Source organism: Scyliorhinus canicula, chromosome 3, assembly GCF_902713615.1.
Source record: "Scyliorhinus canicula chromosome 3, sScyCan1.1, whole genome shotgun sequence".
Lineage (NCBI taxonomy): Eukaryota > Metazoa > Chordata > Chondrichthyes > Carcharhiniformes > Scyliorhinidae > Scyliorhinus > Scyliorhinus canicula.
The window spans coordinates 52,316,950-52,333,851 of NC_052148.1; the positions used below are offsets into that span (position 1 = coordinate 52,316,950).

General features: G+C 49.3%; 1 protein-coding gene across 2 annotated transcripts in view; it reads left to right on the plus strand.

The window, feature by feature from the left end:
* The window catches only part of poli (polymerase (DNA directed) iota), a 90,644-nt gene extending 87,896 nt beyond the window's left edge, over nt 1-2,748 (plus strand). For both annotated transcript variants that reach the window (XM_038790523.1, XM_038790524.1), the window contains exon 9: nt 771-2,748. In XM_038790523.1, the coding sequence (XP_038646451.1) occupies nt 771-1,813 (1,043 nt within the window). In that variant the 3' untranslated portion in view covers nt 1,814-2,748. The remainder of the gene's footprint in view (nt 1-770) is intronic.
* The last annotated feature ends 14,154 nt before the right edge of the window (nt 2,749-16,902 follow it).

Genomic DNA, 16,902 nt, shown 5'->3' on the forward strand with positions numbered 1-16,902 from the left:
TGTGCGTGGGTTTCCTCCGGGTGCTCCGGTTTCCTCCCACAGTCCAAAGATGTGCGGGTTAGGTGGATTGGCTATGCTAAATTGCCCGTAGTGTCCTAATAAAAGTAAGGTTAAGGGGGGGGGGTTGTTGGGTTACGGGTATAGGGTGGATACGTGAGTTTGAGTAGGGTGATCATGGCTCGGCACAACATTGAGGGCCGAAGGGCCTGTTCTGTGCTGTACTGTTCTATGTTCTATGTTCTATATAGGTGGAGCCATACCCAAGGATAGAGTCAACGCCTACAGTGGCAGATCGGAGAAAACCTGTGAGAGATATAAAGAAAATCACACAATCGTTACAGCACAGAAGGAGGACTTTTGGCCCATCGTCTCGGCATTGTTTCCCTGAGTGAACAATTCACTGCGTACCATTCGCCCACAGTCTCCCATAATCCTGCATGTTCTTCCTTTTCCGATAACAGTCTATGTGATAAAACAGTCTCTAAATGATAAGGATAGATATGAGAAAAGATGAATTGAAATAAGATAACTCTTGTGGTACTATGATCAATGATCTTTCGTTTGTAAGAAACAGTCGGTCGGGGTTGAACAATGAAGAGGTGAATTAATTGGACGTTCTAGAGTTTTAATTCATTCATTTTGATGACCAGAAGGTATTTATCCAGACATTCCCGACAGAAGTAGCCTGATGGGTGGGACAGATGGCCTTTGCCTTTCCCATTTCTAAGTGCTGTCTTTCTAAATATATATACTTCACTTTTATTCACTAGGTCCCAGTGACACTGTGACTCCACTGGTCGACATCCTGATGAAGTTGTTTCAAAAGATGGTGGACACAAGATTTCAGTTCTATGTAAGCCTTCTGAACGTGTGTTTTGCTAATCTTGTTCAGCCCACATTGTCTTCCCCCATCAGGGGATCGATTGGATTCTATTTAACCCAGAAATCGCCAGGAAAATTGGACGTGAGCCCCAATGGGAAAGTACGCCGACAACTTCTCAGAGAGCGCAGAGGGTCTGACGATGCTGATTTAGAAGGAGATACTTCAGATCCCTCGCAACGTAGGGGAAATGGCGGAGCATCTGTATCGGGAATGTCAGACCAGGTTGCTCGTGTTAAACCGAGCCTGCCATTCCCAAACGCTCACCTACCACCTGGGATTGACCTTGATGTATTTAAAGAACTCCCAGCTAACATCCAGAAGGAAATTATTGCAGGTGTTAGCCCTTCACTAGATCAGCTGAAATGTAATATTAGCCAAGCGCAGTCAGTTGAGAAAACACCCTGCAAAGGCACCTTTATGTTCAGGTCACTAACAGAAGATCAGAGGAAACATCTGCTGCCACTGGACACTGACTGTGACCCTCCCATTTCCAGTTCAGATACCCGCCATGTACATTTTCACAGCAGTACGCCAGATAGTCCTGAGGCCCAGCCACAGCAGCGTGCTTTCAATGACAAAGCCGCCTCCCTCCAAGAGCACCAACCTGTGTGTGAAACCTCGAAATCTGGCAGTATGGATGTTGAGAGGTCCACAGTTCAGAGCTCAGTTCCAATCCCCTCCAGTACGGATCCTGAGAGGCCAGTGGCTGAGAGCTCAGCGCCCATCCCCTCCAATGTGGATCCAAAGGTCTTTTCAGAATTGCCTGCTGAGCTTCAGAATGAACTGCTGACAGACTGGAAGCAGCAGAGGGCGAGACCGAAGATAAATGTTGCTAAACAAACCAGCAAAGTAAGATCCAACACGGGAGCAAAACACTCAAAAAAGGCTACCAAGTCCAACAGTATTCTGAAGTATTTTAACAAGAGTTAAAACTCACGTGTTGTTGAAATTTGATGTGTGATACCATCAAGAGGATTGACGTCAAAACAAAATGTAAGATGCAGAAATGACAGCATTGGTGCTGGAAATTCAGACAAACCGCAAAGCTACTGATGCGGTGAAAGAAAATTTCCATCATTAGTGTAGCAGTGAGTATTCTTCTTAAATTCAAAGTTAAAAGAGTAAAGGGATTTTTTTCCCCATTTGTGATCTCTGATCCTGGAATACTTGATATAAACGGTATGTGCCAGAAGTGGTCCAAGCCACATAAGCACTTTCTTTTCTTTTTTTTTTGTGTGTGTGTGATTATTTTCTCCCTTTTCCACCTTCATCTCACCTTTTCACATACTGCATTCCAGCAGAGAGAACACGGTCCCAAGTATTAACAATGCTCCTCTTGATCTGGGCAAACCGCTACCAGATTTCGAGGGATGTTCCCCTAATAACGGAAAGAAACACATGCCTATCCACATTGTGCAAATAATGCCCAGTTGAAGAATGGGATTCTTGCAGCCTGATGGAAGGTGACTCCTCAAAGCAGTAATATGAAATACTGAAGAAAGAGGTTGTTGTCTCATCAAGTTCAGTACATTCATTTTAAAAAGAAAATTGCTTCAATGTACACTTGGCAGTATTCATACATAAATGTGGAACAGCGTGACTGAAAGCAATGTTCTTGAAAGCAGTGTTCCTAGGCAAGTGTTACTTAATTTAAGCATTGAACTTTGGTGATGTTTTTCAGAAACAAAAATGTTTGATCTGTACCAGAGCATGTGGTTTGTGTTCGTGTTGCTTCACATTGCTTTGCAGTTGCTGTGTCTGTAACTCTGCAAAAAGATGTGTTCGTTTTTATGATAAGCAAATTCACAGCACTTTAAAAAAAAAATGACTGACTAAATTGCCTTAATAAAAAATGTCAACATGGATGAGCATGTAAAGTGAAGGATTTCACAGAATTGCAATAATGATGGGCGGCACAGTAGCATAATGGTTAGCACAATTGCTTCACAGCTCCAGGGCCCCAAGTTCGATTTCCGGCTTGGATCACTGTCTGTGCAGAGTCTGCACGTTTTCCCCGTGTCTGTGTGGGTTTCCTCCGAGTACTCCGGTTTCCTCCCACAGTCCATAGATCTGTAGGTTAGGTGGATCGGCCACGAGCAATTGCCTCTTAGTGTCCAAAAAGGTTAGCTGGGGTTACCGGGTTACGGGGACAGGGTTCCTCTTTCCAAGGGTTGGCGCAGACTCGATGGGCCGAATGGCCTCCTTCTGCACTGGTGTGGTGGTGTCTGGAAACCTCGGGGGTTGAAGGCCAAGTGGGCACCAATGGAGGGTAACCCTCCTCCATTGGTAGCGAGGTGAGGGGTTCTCTTCTGTGTGGTGGTGGAGGAAGAGGGGAAATCCCCGATTACCGCACAAGGGGGTGGGCAGAGGGAAGAAGAGTGCACTCCGATATTTCTGTGGTGGGGTGGGTCACCATGAAGCTTGGGGGGGGGGGGGGGTTGTCCTCATTGGATTCGATTGGATTTGTTTATTGTCACGTGTATCGAGGTACAGTGAAAAGCATTTTTCTGCGAGCAGCTCAAACAGATCATTTATTACATTAAAAGAAAATAAATTAAAAAGAAAATACAAAATAGGGCACCACAAAATAAATACACAGACACCAGCATCTGGTGAAGCAAACAGGAATGTAGAATTAATCAGGTCAGTCCATAAGAGGGTTGTTTAGAAGTCTGGTAACAGCAGGGAAGAAGCTGTTTTTGAATCTGTTTGTTCGTGTTCTCAGACTTTTGTATCTCCTGCCCGATGGAAGAAGTTGGAAGAGTGAGTAAGCAGGGTGAGAGGCATCTTTGATTATGCTGCCCGCTTTCCCCAGGCAGCGGGAGGTGCAGATAGAGCATCTCGACAACAAAAACTACTACTTCAGACTCCTATTCATTAACTACAGCTCCGCCTTCAACACCATAATCTCAGCCAAGCTCATATCAAAACTCCAAAACCTAGGATTTAGCTTCTCCCTCTGCAACTGGATCCTCGACTTCCTGACCTATAAACCACAATAAGTAAGGATAAACAACATCATCATGACTTCCAAGAAGTAATCCAACAGAAGAATATTTACAAAAAATATAAAGGCTGCACAGTGACTCAGTGAAGAAATTTGCTCCACAGTGCTACCTGGTGACTAAAACCAGCAGCTGCAGCAGTCACAGAACACCTCAGCAGTGTCATACTTGCAAATGCTACTTTAAGAGCATCATCAACATGTAGTACAGGAAAATGAGTTACATAAGTGACACGACATGCCTATTCTAGTTTCTAATGAACGTTTCCGGGTTGTTTGCAGAAACTTTACAAACACTCTGACACCAGCTGTGCCTAATGTGTTACGTGACTATGCGATCACATTCTGTGTTAACCTCAACCAACCTGATTCATTCAAACAGATGCAGCTACAGAGGAGCTCTCTCCTATGAACCCTCTATTATAACAAAAAGAATGGTTGCTGAAGCAAAAGAAAATCCAACAAATTAACCAATATTTGTCACTGGAATCAATTGAGATCTGCAGGGGAGGGGAGTGATTTTTACTGTCCTCACTGGGCAGAAGTTGACTGGACAAACAGTTGAAACAAAGCAGCTCCATTTCCTGCTTCCTCCCTGCTTCATTTTAAAACTACTGGTCTCAGGATGGCACTTCATGTTAAATGCCAATTGAGGGTTCCACTAATTCGAGGACCCCTGTGACACTTTAACAGGGGCCTGGGCTGAGGAAGCTGTCCGGCCTTTCCTACCAGGCTTGAAACAGATGAGGAAAAATGAAGAGGCTCTCTAAAGAAACCAAAACATTTATTTTTCAGGCCAAAAGGAGAAGGAGTCACTCTCGCCGCCTCCCCTCCCCCCGGTCACCACCTTCCCGCAAGAACACAAGAATTAGGAACAAGAAGTAGGCCATTCAGCCCCTCGAGCCAGCACTGTCATTCAATAAGATCATGGCTGAACCTATGGTGGCCTCAACTCCACTTTGTCTGCCCCCCCCCCCCCCACCATCCCCTCATAATCTTTGACTTCCATGCCGATCAAAAATCTGCATAACTCAGCCTTGAATATATTTGATGACCCAGTTCCCGCCAGTGCCTGGGGAAGATAGTTCCGAAGGTTAACAACCTGATGCACTATCAATTACAACGATATGAGAGTGGAGTGTAATCGAGGCTTTATTAAGCAGAGATATGTAGCCTCCCGCAGCTGCTGCCGAAATGGCTGCAGCTCGGTGAGCACACACATTTATACTCCGCCTACTGGGCGGAGCCAGCAGACAGGGATCTACCCCCGTACCTGCAGTACTTATTGTATTACACCTCATATGTGATATATATACAACAGTGGTGACTACCACACAACCCTCTGAAATAAAATATTTCTCCTCATCTTGGACTGAAATGGGAGACACCTAATTTTGAAATTGTGTCCCCCAGTTTTAGACTCCGTCACAAGGGAAAACATCCTCCCGGCATCCACGCTGTCAAGTCCCCTCAGAATCTTTGCTAATTCAGTAAAATCACCCTCGTTCTTCTAAACTCCAATGGATATAGGCCCAACCTGCTCAACCTTTCCTTGTCAACTGCCTCCCGCATCTCAAGAATCTAGTGGGCCTCCTCTGAACAAGTTGCTTCTGATGCAATTATATTCTCCTCGTATCTGACCTGGAAGCTGGTGGCTATGGGGAAAAGCTGCCCATTTATCCCCTGCTGACAGCCACTCTGCAACGTCTTCCCACCCATTCCAGGTAAGAGTAGAACAGTCGGTATAAAATGCCCCAGGCCTGAAATTTAGGCTGGGGAATGAGTTTGCACTTGGCCTACCCCTTACCTGATTGAAATCTTCTCTGAGTACAACTTAAAAGTCCCAGAGGAGTGCTAAAGTGATTGACGTCACTGCAAGCACATATTGCATTTTTGCTTTGCTGCTACACTTACTTCCCCGATAATTTCCCACTTAAAAGAAAATCAAAAGGAAAAGCAACCGACCAAGCACACAAAGCCTAAGTGTCTGAAGCTTTGAGCTGGAAACAGTGAAGAGGAAACTATTTTTTGCCAAAGGCACAGAGTTACATAAGGAATTGTCCCTTTGATCTGCTGGAAAAAAACTGGAAGTTAAAAGCAGCTCATTACAAGTGATGTGATGCTAAAGAAATAGTTTGACAGCGACGCTCACAAGAACGAACTTAAAAGGACAGTGAGAACCTCGGGCTAGAAGATGTAACAGGCGCTGCTGAGTTAAGTTACATTAAAACTTAAAATGGAAAGTGGCAGAAGTGCAGAACAAGGTCATAATGAGCTTCCGACAGTATCACTTTTCTGACGCAGTCCCTTCATAGAATTTACAGTGCAGAAGGAGGCCATTCGGCCCATCGAGTCTGCACCGACTCCTGGAAAGAGCACCCTACCCAAGGTCAACACCTCCACCCTATCCCCATAACCCAGTAACCCCACCTAACACTAAGGGCAATTTTGGACACTAAGGGCAATTTACCATGGCCAATCCACCTAACCTGCACATCTTTGGACTGTGGGAGGAAACCGGAGCACCCGGAGGAAACCCACGCAGACACGGGGAGGATGTGCAGACTCCGCACAGACAGTGACCCAAGTTGGAATCAAACCTGGGACCCTGAAGCTGTGAAGCAATTATGCTATCCACAATGCTACCGTGCTGCCCATTTCATTTGCAGTTTTTTTTTTGTTGCTCTAGCGTAGATTTAATATTCACCCGTGTGGTTTTGTTTGTGCTGGGCTTTCATCATCTGATAGATTAACTCCAATTTGTTGAATCAGCTGCTGTATTTGCAGTGCATGCTGCATTAAAATCCATCAAGCCAACTGCAAAATGCCTTTTAGTTTCAATGTAAAAGTGTGAGTGCAGTGAATGTCATGGCAATTGAAGGAGTAACTATATAAAATTGCATTGGATGTACAGCTTAAAAACAGGCCATTCAGCACTACCAGTCCGTGTCAGCGTTTATGCTCCATTTGAGCTTCCATTCGTCCATTCTCACCTAAATTTTTCAGCATATTCCATTCCCTTCTCCCTCATTTGCCTATTGAACGTCCTCTTGAATGCATCAATACCATTTGCCTCAGCTGTTCCCTGTGGTATTTGACTTGTTGGCTGGTGTAGACTTCAGAGATGAACAGACACTTCCAACACTGGTTCAACTCAATTTTATTAACTGCTTCTAACTAACACACGATGACTGTGGGTCTAAATGATGCTAACTTAAACTAGAGACCTAAGCCTTGTCCGAACCAGTTGATTCTCTCAGCATATGTTGTGAGTCTGTGCTGGGCTGGATGAGTTCTTGTTACACTCAGAGGCAGCATCCAGAATGAGCAGGAACCGTGGTGCCCTCTGCCTTTCTAGTGTGTGTATTCTAACTGGTGATTGGCTGCGGTGTTTGTACATGTTGATTGGTCCCTGTGTGTGTCCATCAGTGTGTGTCTGCACCATGATATACTGGTGTATATTATGACAGTATTGAGTTCTGCATTTTCACCACCCTCCTGGATAAAGACATTTCTTCTGAATCCCTGCTTGATTTCTCGGTGACTATCTTACAGCGGTGGCCTCGAGGGTTTGTTCCTCCTCAAATTGGAAACAACAGCCTGGATATTTTCAGGGCGGTTTATGGTAAGCCGGGGCACGGAGCTTTGCATGGGAAATCCAGAAGTCCAGTTTTCCCTCCATCCTGTTTTAATGCCGCAGCTTTTAGTCCTTGCATAAAAGTCAACCCCATTGACAGGCGGGGAGGACTCCAGCACAGGTAGCCAATGATTTGAGGGAGGGGGTATTTTAGGGTGGTCTCCAAACCTGAGGGTAATGGGGATGGGGGAGAGGGTCCCATTTCCCATTCCAAAACGACGCCCAATCTCTCTTTCATGGGATGTGGGTGTCACTGGCAAGGCCAGCATTTGCTGCTCAACCCTAATTGCCCTTTCAGAGCACGGGTAACCGAGTCAACCACATCGCTATGGGATAAGGCCAGGTCAGACTGGGTAAGTACGGCAGACTTCATTCCCTGAATCAGACGGGTTTTGCAATAATTGATGATAGTTTCATTGTCACTGATTCTTGCTTTTATATTGATCTATTCACTGGATTTAAATTCCACGAGCTGCCGTAAGGGATGTACCCAAGTTCCCAGAGCATTAGGCTGAGCGTCTGGATCACCAGTTCAGTGACATTACCACCAGACCACCCTCTCCCTATAAACACTTGGATTTCAAACTCTGACCCAGGGGAGGGATAGTGAGAGCAATCCTTGACCTTGTTGGGGTTGGTGGGGGAGGGGGCTTGGACCTGGGATTCTTTGTTGGGGTGGTTGATTTTGATTTGATTTGATTTATTATTAACACATGTATTAGTATACAGTGAAAAGTATTGTTTCCTGCATGCTATACAGACAACGCATACCTTACATAGGGAAGGAAGGAGAGACTGCAGAATGTAATGTTAGTCATAGCTAGGGTGCAGAGAAAAGATCAACTTAATACGAGGTAGGTCCATTCAAAAGTCTGATGGCAGAGGGAAGAAGCTGTTCTTGAGTCGGTTGGTACGTGATCTCAAACTTTTGTATCTTTTTCCTGACGGAAGAAGGTGGAAGAGTGTATGTCCGGGGTGCGTGGGGTCCTTAATTATGCTGGCTGCCATTCCGAGGCAGCGGGAATTGTAGACAGAGTCCATAGATGGGAGGCTGATTTGCATGATGGACTGGGCTACATTCACAACCTTTTGTAGTTTCCTGTGGTTTTGGGCAGAGCAGGCTCCAAGCTGTGATACAACCAGAAAGAATACTTTCTATGGGCATCAGTAAACGTTGGTGAGAGTCGTAGCTGACATGTCAAATTTCCTTCATCTTCTGAGAGAGTAGAGTCGTTGGTGGGCTTTCTTAACTATAGTGTTGGCATGGGGGGGACCAGGACAGGCTGTTGATGATCTGGATACCTAAAAACTTGAAGCTCTCGAACCTTTCTACTTCGTTACCGCTGATGTTGACAGGGGCATGTTCTCCACTATGCATCCTCACATCGATGACAATCTCTTTCGTTTTGTTGACATTGAGGGAGAGATTATTATCGTCACACCAGTTCACCAGATTCTCTATCTCATTCCTGTACTCTGACTCGTCATTGTTTGAAATCCGACCCACTACGGTGGTGTCATCAGCAAATTTGAAAATCGAGTTGGAGGGGAATTTGGCCACACAGTCATAGGTGTATAAGGAGTATAGTAGGGGGCTGAGGGCACAGCATTGTGGGGCACTGGTGTTGAGGATGACCGTGGAAGAGGTGTTGTTGCCAATCGTTACTGATTGTGGCCTGTGGGTTAGGAAGTTCAGGATCCAGTCGCAGAGGGAGGAGCCGAGGCCCAGACCACGAAGTTTGGAGATGAATTTGGTCAGAATAGTGGTGTTGTAGTCGATAAATAGGAGTCTGACATAGGTGTCTTTCTTATATAGGTGGTCCAAGGTTGAGTGCAGGGCCAGGGAGGTGGCGTCTGCTCTGGACCTTTACAACGGTAGGCGAATTGTAGTGGATCAAGGCAATCCGGGAGGCTGGAGTTGAGTCGTGCCATGACTAACCTTTCAAAGCACTTCATAATGATGGATGTCAGAGCCACTGGACGATAGTCATTGAGCCACACTGCTTGGCTTTTCTTTGGTACAGGGGTGATGGTCGTCCTCTTGAAGCAGATAGGGACCTCAGACTGTTGTAAAGAGAGGTTGAAGATGTCAGCGAGTACCCCCAGCTGATCCGCGCAAGACCTGAGTGCTCGTCTGGGTACCCCATCCGGGCCAGTGGATTTCCGTGGGTTGATCTTCGAGAAATCGGCTCTGACGTCTGCAATGGTGACCTCAGATGCAAGTTCATCAAAGTGCAGTGGGGTGGAGGGCGTGCTCTCCCTGAACTCTTGCTCAAAGGGTGAATAGAAAGCATTGAGCTCATCAAGGACATAGAACATAGAACATACAATGCAGAAGGAGGCCATTTGGCCCATCGAGTCTCCACCGACCCACTTAAGCCCTCACTTCCACCCTATTCCCATAACCTAATAACCTCTCTTAATCGTTTTGGTCACTGAAGGCAATTTATCATGGCCAATCCATTTAACCTACATGTCTTTGGACTGTGGGAGGAAACCATAGCACCCAGAGGAAACCCACGCAGACACGGAGAGAATGTTCAGACTCCGCATAGACAGTGACCCAGTGGGGAATTGAACCTGGGACCCTGGTGTTGTGAAGCCACAGTGCTATCCACTTGTGCTACCGTGCTGCCCTAGAGGTGTGCGTTGGAGCCGGCGATTTTACATTCCTTCGTCTTGTAGTCCGTTATGTCTTACAGACCTTTCCATAGTTGGCGCGGGTCCTTGTTGCTAGCCTGGGACTCGAGCTTGGTCCGGTACTGTCTTTTGACATCTTTGATGGATATCCTTAGATCATATCTGGCTTTCTTACATCGGTCAGCGTCACCTGACTTGAACGCCTCAGACCTAGACTTCAGCAAGCACAGTTTGCTTCACAGCGCCAGCGTCCCAGGTTCGATTCCCAGTGTGGGTTACTGTCTGTGTGGAGTCTGCACGTTCTCCCTGTGTCTCCGGGTGCTCCGGTTTCCCCCAAGTCCTGAAAGACGTGTTGTTAGGTGAATTGGACATTCTGAATTCTCCCTCTGTGTAACGAACAGGCGTCGGAATGTGACGACTAGGGGCTTTTCACTAACTTCATTGCAGTATTAATGTCAGCCTACTTGTGACAATAAAGATTATTATTATCATATCCCTGTTCATGCAGGGTTTCCGGTTGGGAAACACGCAAATTTCCTTCTTTGGCACACAGTCTTCTACACACTTTCTGATGAAGTCAGTTACTGTAGTGGCGTACTCCTTCAGATTGGTTACAGAGTTTTTAAGTACTGACCAGTCTGATGGGATGGGTGGGGTGGGAAGTTGGAGAAATTGTGGGGCTGAAGGGATCCTCTTCTGCCCACCCAAGCGCTTGTGAAGACTCTTACCTGCTTTGGGGCACAAACCTTGGCGGAATTCTCCGACCCCACGCAGGGTCGGGGAATCGGCCGGGGCCGGCGTAAATCCCGCCCACGCCGTGGTCGGAATTCTCCGCCACCCGGGAATTGGCAGGAGCGGGAATCACGCCCCGCCGATTGGTGTGCCCCCTGCAGCGATTCCCTGGCCCGCGATGGGCCGGAGTCCCGCCGCTGACAGGCCAATCCCGCTGACGTGGTTGAAACCACCTCTGGTGCCAGCGGGACTGGTGGCGCGAGCGGGCCCCCGGGGTCCTGGGGGGGGGGGCACGGGGCGATCGGACCCCAGGGGGTGCCCCCACAGTGGCCTGGCTCGCGATCGGGGCCCACCGATCGGCGGGCGGGCCAGTGCCGTGTGGGCACTCTTTTTCTTCCGCCGCCGCCACGGCCTCCACCATGGCGGAGGCGGAAGAGACGCCCCCTACCGCGCATGCGCCGGTGGTGACGTCAGCAGCCGCTGACGCACCAGCGCACGCGCGGACCGGCGAAGGCCTTTCGGCCAGCCCCGACGCCGGGCGGCGTAGCGCCAAAGGCCGTTGGCGCCAGTTTTGGCACCATCGGCGGAGCGGAAACCACTCCGGCGCGGGCCTAGCCCCTAAAGGTGCGGAGAATTCCGCACCTTTGGGAAGGCCCGACGCCGGAGTGGTTGGCGCCACTCCACTACGCCGGGACCCCCCGCCCCGCCGGGTAGGGGAGAATTCCGGCCCTTATTTTAGTTACGCGGAAAGTTTATTTTGAAGCAGGAAATTCTGTACTGACTGTTTTTTCCAGAGGGAGGTCTATTACAGCATTTGCATTGGCTGGGTTTTACCAGTCCTCGAGGGACAGGTTGGAAAGCGTGGGCACCTGCAAAATGGCGCACGGGTGAAGTGCCCACTGTCTACTTGCCACCACCACATTTTACCAGCAGCAGGGGAGATGGAGGACAGCCAACCCGACCAGACTTTGAATAACCAATTAAGGGTCTCTTCCTACTGCTGCTGGCATTTTACCAGAAATGGGCAGGCCTTCCGCCACGTGGGAAGACCGCCAGACTGTGGCCTCCCTCCATGTTCGGTGGAGGTTGGTGGAGGGTGGTGGTGGGGGAAAGGGGGGAGTGCCTTCCTTCTTAAACAAGCACACTCTGATCTATTGAGGAGCCCCACTGCAATTTCCACCCCTGCGGCAACATCTCCCAACCACAACATACTCACAAACCCACCTCCCCATCACCGGAGCATGACTGACTTACCCCAATGACCCCACTTACCTGGTTGGGAGGATTAGCCTCCTCCTGTGGTCTCTCTGCTGGTCCAGCATCAACGGTGTTCTCCGCTCCCATTGGCATTGCTGAGAGTTGAGGCAGTGTTGCCCCCAAGCTTTTGGGCCTGTTGTTGAAACCCCTGCCTCTGAGGGAATTCTGGCCAAGTAAGTAGTAAGACATTGGCTATCAACATATGTATGTAATCATGATCTGGTCATGCCCATGGAACCGGCTTAAGTGAAAGAAACTGTGCAGAAAGAATTTTTAAAATGTAAAAAAAATCCAACTAAGGGGCAATTTAGCGTGGCCAATCCACCTATGCTGCACATCTCTGAGATGTGGGGGTAAGAATCACGCAGACATGGGGAGAATATGCAAACGCCACACGTACAGTGACCCGGGGCCAGGATCGAACCTGGGACCTCAGCACTATGAGGAAGAAGTGCTAACCACTGTGCCACCGTGCCACACATTGCAGAACAAATAAAATAATGGAGCAGCAATGTGCATCTGGAAGAGGGGGTGGGGGATAGTTGTCATTTAGTTTGTTACCTTTACAAGTATTTAATTTGTACAGATGGAAATATCCAATCTCCTCACCACCAGTACAATATGGTTTCAATATGTATTAACTGTGGGTACCCTTCCACAAATTATCGAGCTTACTTTGATGGAGCCCTGCAGCCTCTGGTCCCATGAAAGACAAGAGCAAAAAGACTATGGAAACACTGTCACCACCATGTTCCCCTCCAAGTCACACACTGTGCTCAACAATGACATATATTGCCAATCCACTATAGTTTGGTTAAAACCTTTGAATTCTCCATCATTTGTCTATTATGCAAATGGTTGTATTTTGTGGGCCTGTTTTCTTCCCATTTGTAATTCACATTATTACCAGCAGGGGCCAGCAGGGCAACAGATGCCAGTGGAAAATATCTGGGACCAGACCATGTGGTTTTAACCAAAGTAGTTCTGCCATGTGATTTGAACTGTCATGGACACTGTAATAGCACGATTTATTTCTACTTTCTTAAACCCAGCCACAAAGCACATGCAGTACGGAGCAAGAAGTTTCCAGCATTATTTAAAATGGCATTGACTTGCTGTGAATGCCAAATGAAGGACAATTTTTTGGGGGGGACAAGGGCTAGCTCCTGCTCAATTGGGCTATGTCTTCCCACAGAAACACACACTCACCAGCTAAGCTACTACCAGATCGACTGGAGTCCTCATTAAGCGCATCATTGGGAGTGTAGCCAATTATTCTACTGCTGGGACAGGTTTGGCGACTTCCTCCAATACAATGCATAGAGTCCTATATCAGAATGGTTTACTGCTCGCTGCATGACACTGCTCTGTAATAGGAAATAATGCAGAAACCACCATTGAATGAGGACCATCAACGACTTGACAAAGACGCCATAGATTGTGGAGAATAGTGAGGGGTGGTGTTGGGGAGTGGAACATGCACAACAGGCCAGAGTTGGAGAAGCAGAGAATTCTGGATGGGATGCAGAGCTGAATGTGTTCTCCTTGATAGCAAGGGGCAGTTTCATAAGGGGCACAAAGAGTTGGTTGAAAACAAAAACTTACTTTATTATACAATTACTATTATGGACAGCTCCAGTGGTTCCCTACTGGGTCTTCTCTAGTCGGTGCCTTACTGGCCGACTCTATTTATACAAAGTAAACATTATTAAAGGCCCTCTATCCCCCCTTATCGGGGAAGCTCATATTTTTCAAGATCTATGCGGTAGTTAATTATCCCTATCCTGTAAGACCCGTGTGGGTTATGACATCCCTCTCCCACCCCACCCCCCACTTCCCCCCCGCCCTCTCAAAGTCCGAAGAATTCCCCAAAGACCATGGCGAAGGAGGGTGCCGACAACGGGACTGAAAGATTCCGCAGGCAGAAACGGCGGGAAAATCCCGCTCAATACTACTATTCCTTCAATGTTGCTGAGCCAAAACGCTTGAACCTCCTCCCAAACAGCGCTGTGGGAGTACTTGCCATGCAAGGACTGTAGCGGTTCAAGAGGGCGGTTCAGCATCAACCTTCTCAAAATAAATTAGAGATGGGCAATAAATGCTGGTATAGCCAGCAGCACCCATATCCCATAAACCAATGAAAACAAAATCAATGACCTTCCATTGTCTGAAAGCTGATGTGAGATTTGACACAATTTAATAGCTATTCTGTCTGGGGCCTCACTGAATGTTCTGTATCAACATTCTAAATGTCATGTTATTTCTGAGACATAACCTTTTGTAACTTGAGCCTGGTCATATATTGGTAATGTAATCTAAATTAAAATAAAATCCCTTCCAGGTAAAATCAGCACATGGTCCCAAAATGTATACACACAATGGGAATATTTATGCACTTGCTCAGGATTTTATTGGAAGTGTGAAATTAATTATTTTAGACTGACTTACATTTACTTAACAGGTGCACAATCAATGGGCTGAATGTCCTCTGACTCTGCTATATCAGCGGCACAATGGCACGATGGTTAGCACTGCTGTATCACAGCACCAGGGACTCAAGTTCAATTCCCACTGTGGATGGAGTTTGCACTTTCTCCCCACGTCTGCATGGGTTTCTTCCCACTGTCCAAAGATATGGGGCGGGATTCTCCCACACCATGCCGGGACGGAGAATCCCCGGGGGGGGGGGGGGGGGGGGGGGGGGGCGCAAATCCCGCACCGCCGCTCCAACGGCGTCAGCCCAATTCTCCGACCTGTGAAAAATACCGCCGACGGGAATTGTGGCGCGTTACTCGCAGAATAACAAGAATCGGCGCGACGTGCTGGTCCTTGGGCCTGCTGCAAATCTCCGGCCCGGATGGGCCGAATGCCCATCGAGACACCGGCGTAAATCAAAGTAGGTTTTTAACGGCATCAACCAGTCATGCTGGCTTACGCCGGTGAACAAAGAGGTAGGGGTCGGCGTGGGGGGGACCTCCACAGAAGAGACGGCACGGCCGTGGCTGGGGAGGGGGGGAGGGGGTCACGGCTATCGGTGGCAGATGCCCCCCAGGGCCGGGGGTGCGCGGTGGTGTCGGGGTTGGTGCCGTGGGCGACGGGTGTTGGTGTTGGGGGGCAAGGAACCGGGGGTGGTGGGAAGGGGACGGGATGGTGGGGAGGAGACCGGGGTGCTGGGTAGGGGGCCGGGGTTGGTGAGGTGGGGGGGGGCAGTGAGGGGACTGGGGGTGGTGGGGAAGAGACCGGCGGTGCTGGGAAGGGGCCCGGGGGTGGTGGGGAGGGGACCGGGGGTGGCGGTGAGGGGACTGGGGGTGCCAGGGAGACACTGCGGTGCATGGACCCCTCGTCTGCCAGGGGGCGGGGCACTGCGGCGCATGGACCTCTCATCTGCCAGGGGGCGGGGGTAGCGAGAGCGACGTGGGGCGTTGGGGGGCGGCACACGCCACACTCACCTGCGCTCGACCTCCTATCACCCCTCACACGCACGCACTCACCTCACACCCCACCCCCGCACGCATCGGACAGAGCACACTGGCGGCTTCTGTTGGTGTGAAAGTGATTTTAATTACAAATAGCTCATACACGTGCCCTAGCCCTTATGCCTAGTCTGTGCCCTGCTCCCGTGCCAACTTACTCCATGTCTAATTTCCTGGCCTTACGGGCCCTATGACTACGTCTAGGTAGTTCCCCAGATGGTACAGGAGAAATAGAGGCGGACTCCTGTGATTCCTGCTCTGTGACAAGGGTTCCCTTTGGCGTGCGTTTCCTGGGACGGCAATGGCACCTATGCCCTCAGCGATGGCCTGCTGAGACTTGGCCATGGCTTGCTGAGACTGGCCCATGGCCTGCTCAGACTGGGCCACGGCCTGCAGAGACTGGCCCATGGCCTGCTCAGACTGGGCCACAGCGTTGAGCACCGTTGCGATCTGCAGCTGGCTCTGGCTCATGGCTTCCTGTGAGAGGGCAGCCATGTCCTGGGCCATGGACGCCACCTGCACGGAAAGCACCAGGCCTTGCATACTGCTACCCATGCCTGACCCCGTTGCACCCATTGCCTCCACCACGGACATCACCCTTGTGGTTTCGGCTGGGTGACACGCATGACCGGCACCACTCCCTGCTCCTGCACGCAGGTGGATTCCTCCACCTGCGTCTGCAGGTGCTGCAAGCCAGCCGTCACCCCCTCCACTTGTCCCAGGGTCCCTGACTGCACCGGGTCTATGGGTGGGTGTGGGAACTCCAGGAACCCAGGACCCGTCTGGGCGGCAGCTGGTTGCTGGGGCTGGTCTGCCATCCCTGACCGGCCCCTCAGCTGCTCCTACCTCCACCTGCTGTACTGGGACGGCTGTGTGGTGCATAACAGTTAGTGTACCAGAAGCCTCATCACTAAAGTGCCCAACCGAGGTGAGTGTCTCCGCGATGGTGGAGGGTGTAGGAGACAGCAGTGGCGTTCCGTGGATGTCCTCATCAGACCCAAAGTCCGGGATCCCCTGGGGTGGTGTGTCCTATCCGTCCGTCTGTCTTTGGGTGTTCTGGGGGAATGTGTCCTGTCTCTCGGTGTCCTGGGTGGATGTGTCCTGTGTCTCAGTGTCCTGGGTGGATGTGTCCTGTGTCTCAGTGTCCTGGGTGGATGTGTCCTGTGTCTCAGTGTCCTGGGTGGATGTGTCCTGTGTCTCAGTGTCCTGGGTGGATGTGTCCTGTCTCTCGGTGTCCTGGGTGGATGTGTCCTGTGTCTCAGTGTCCTGGGTGGAT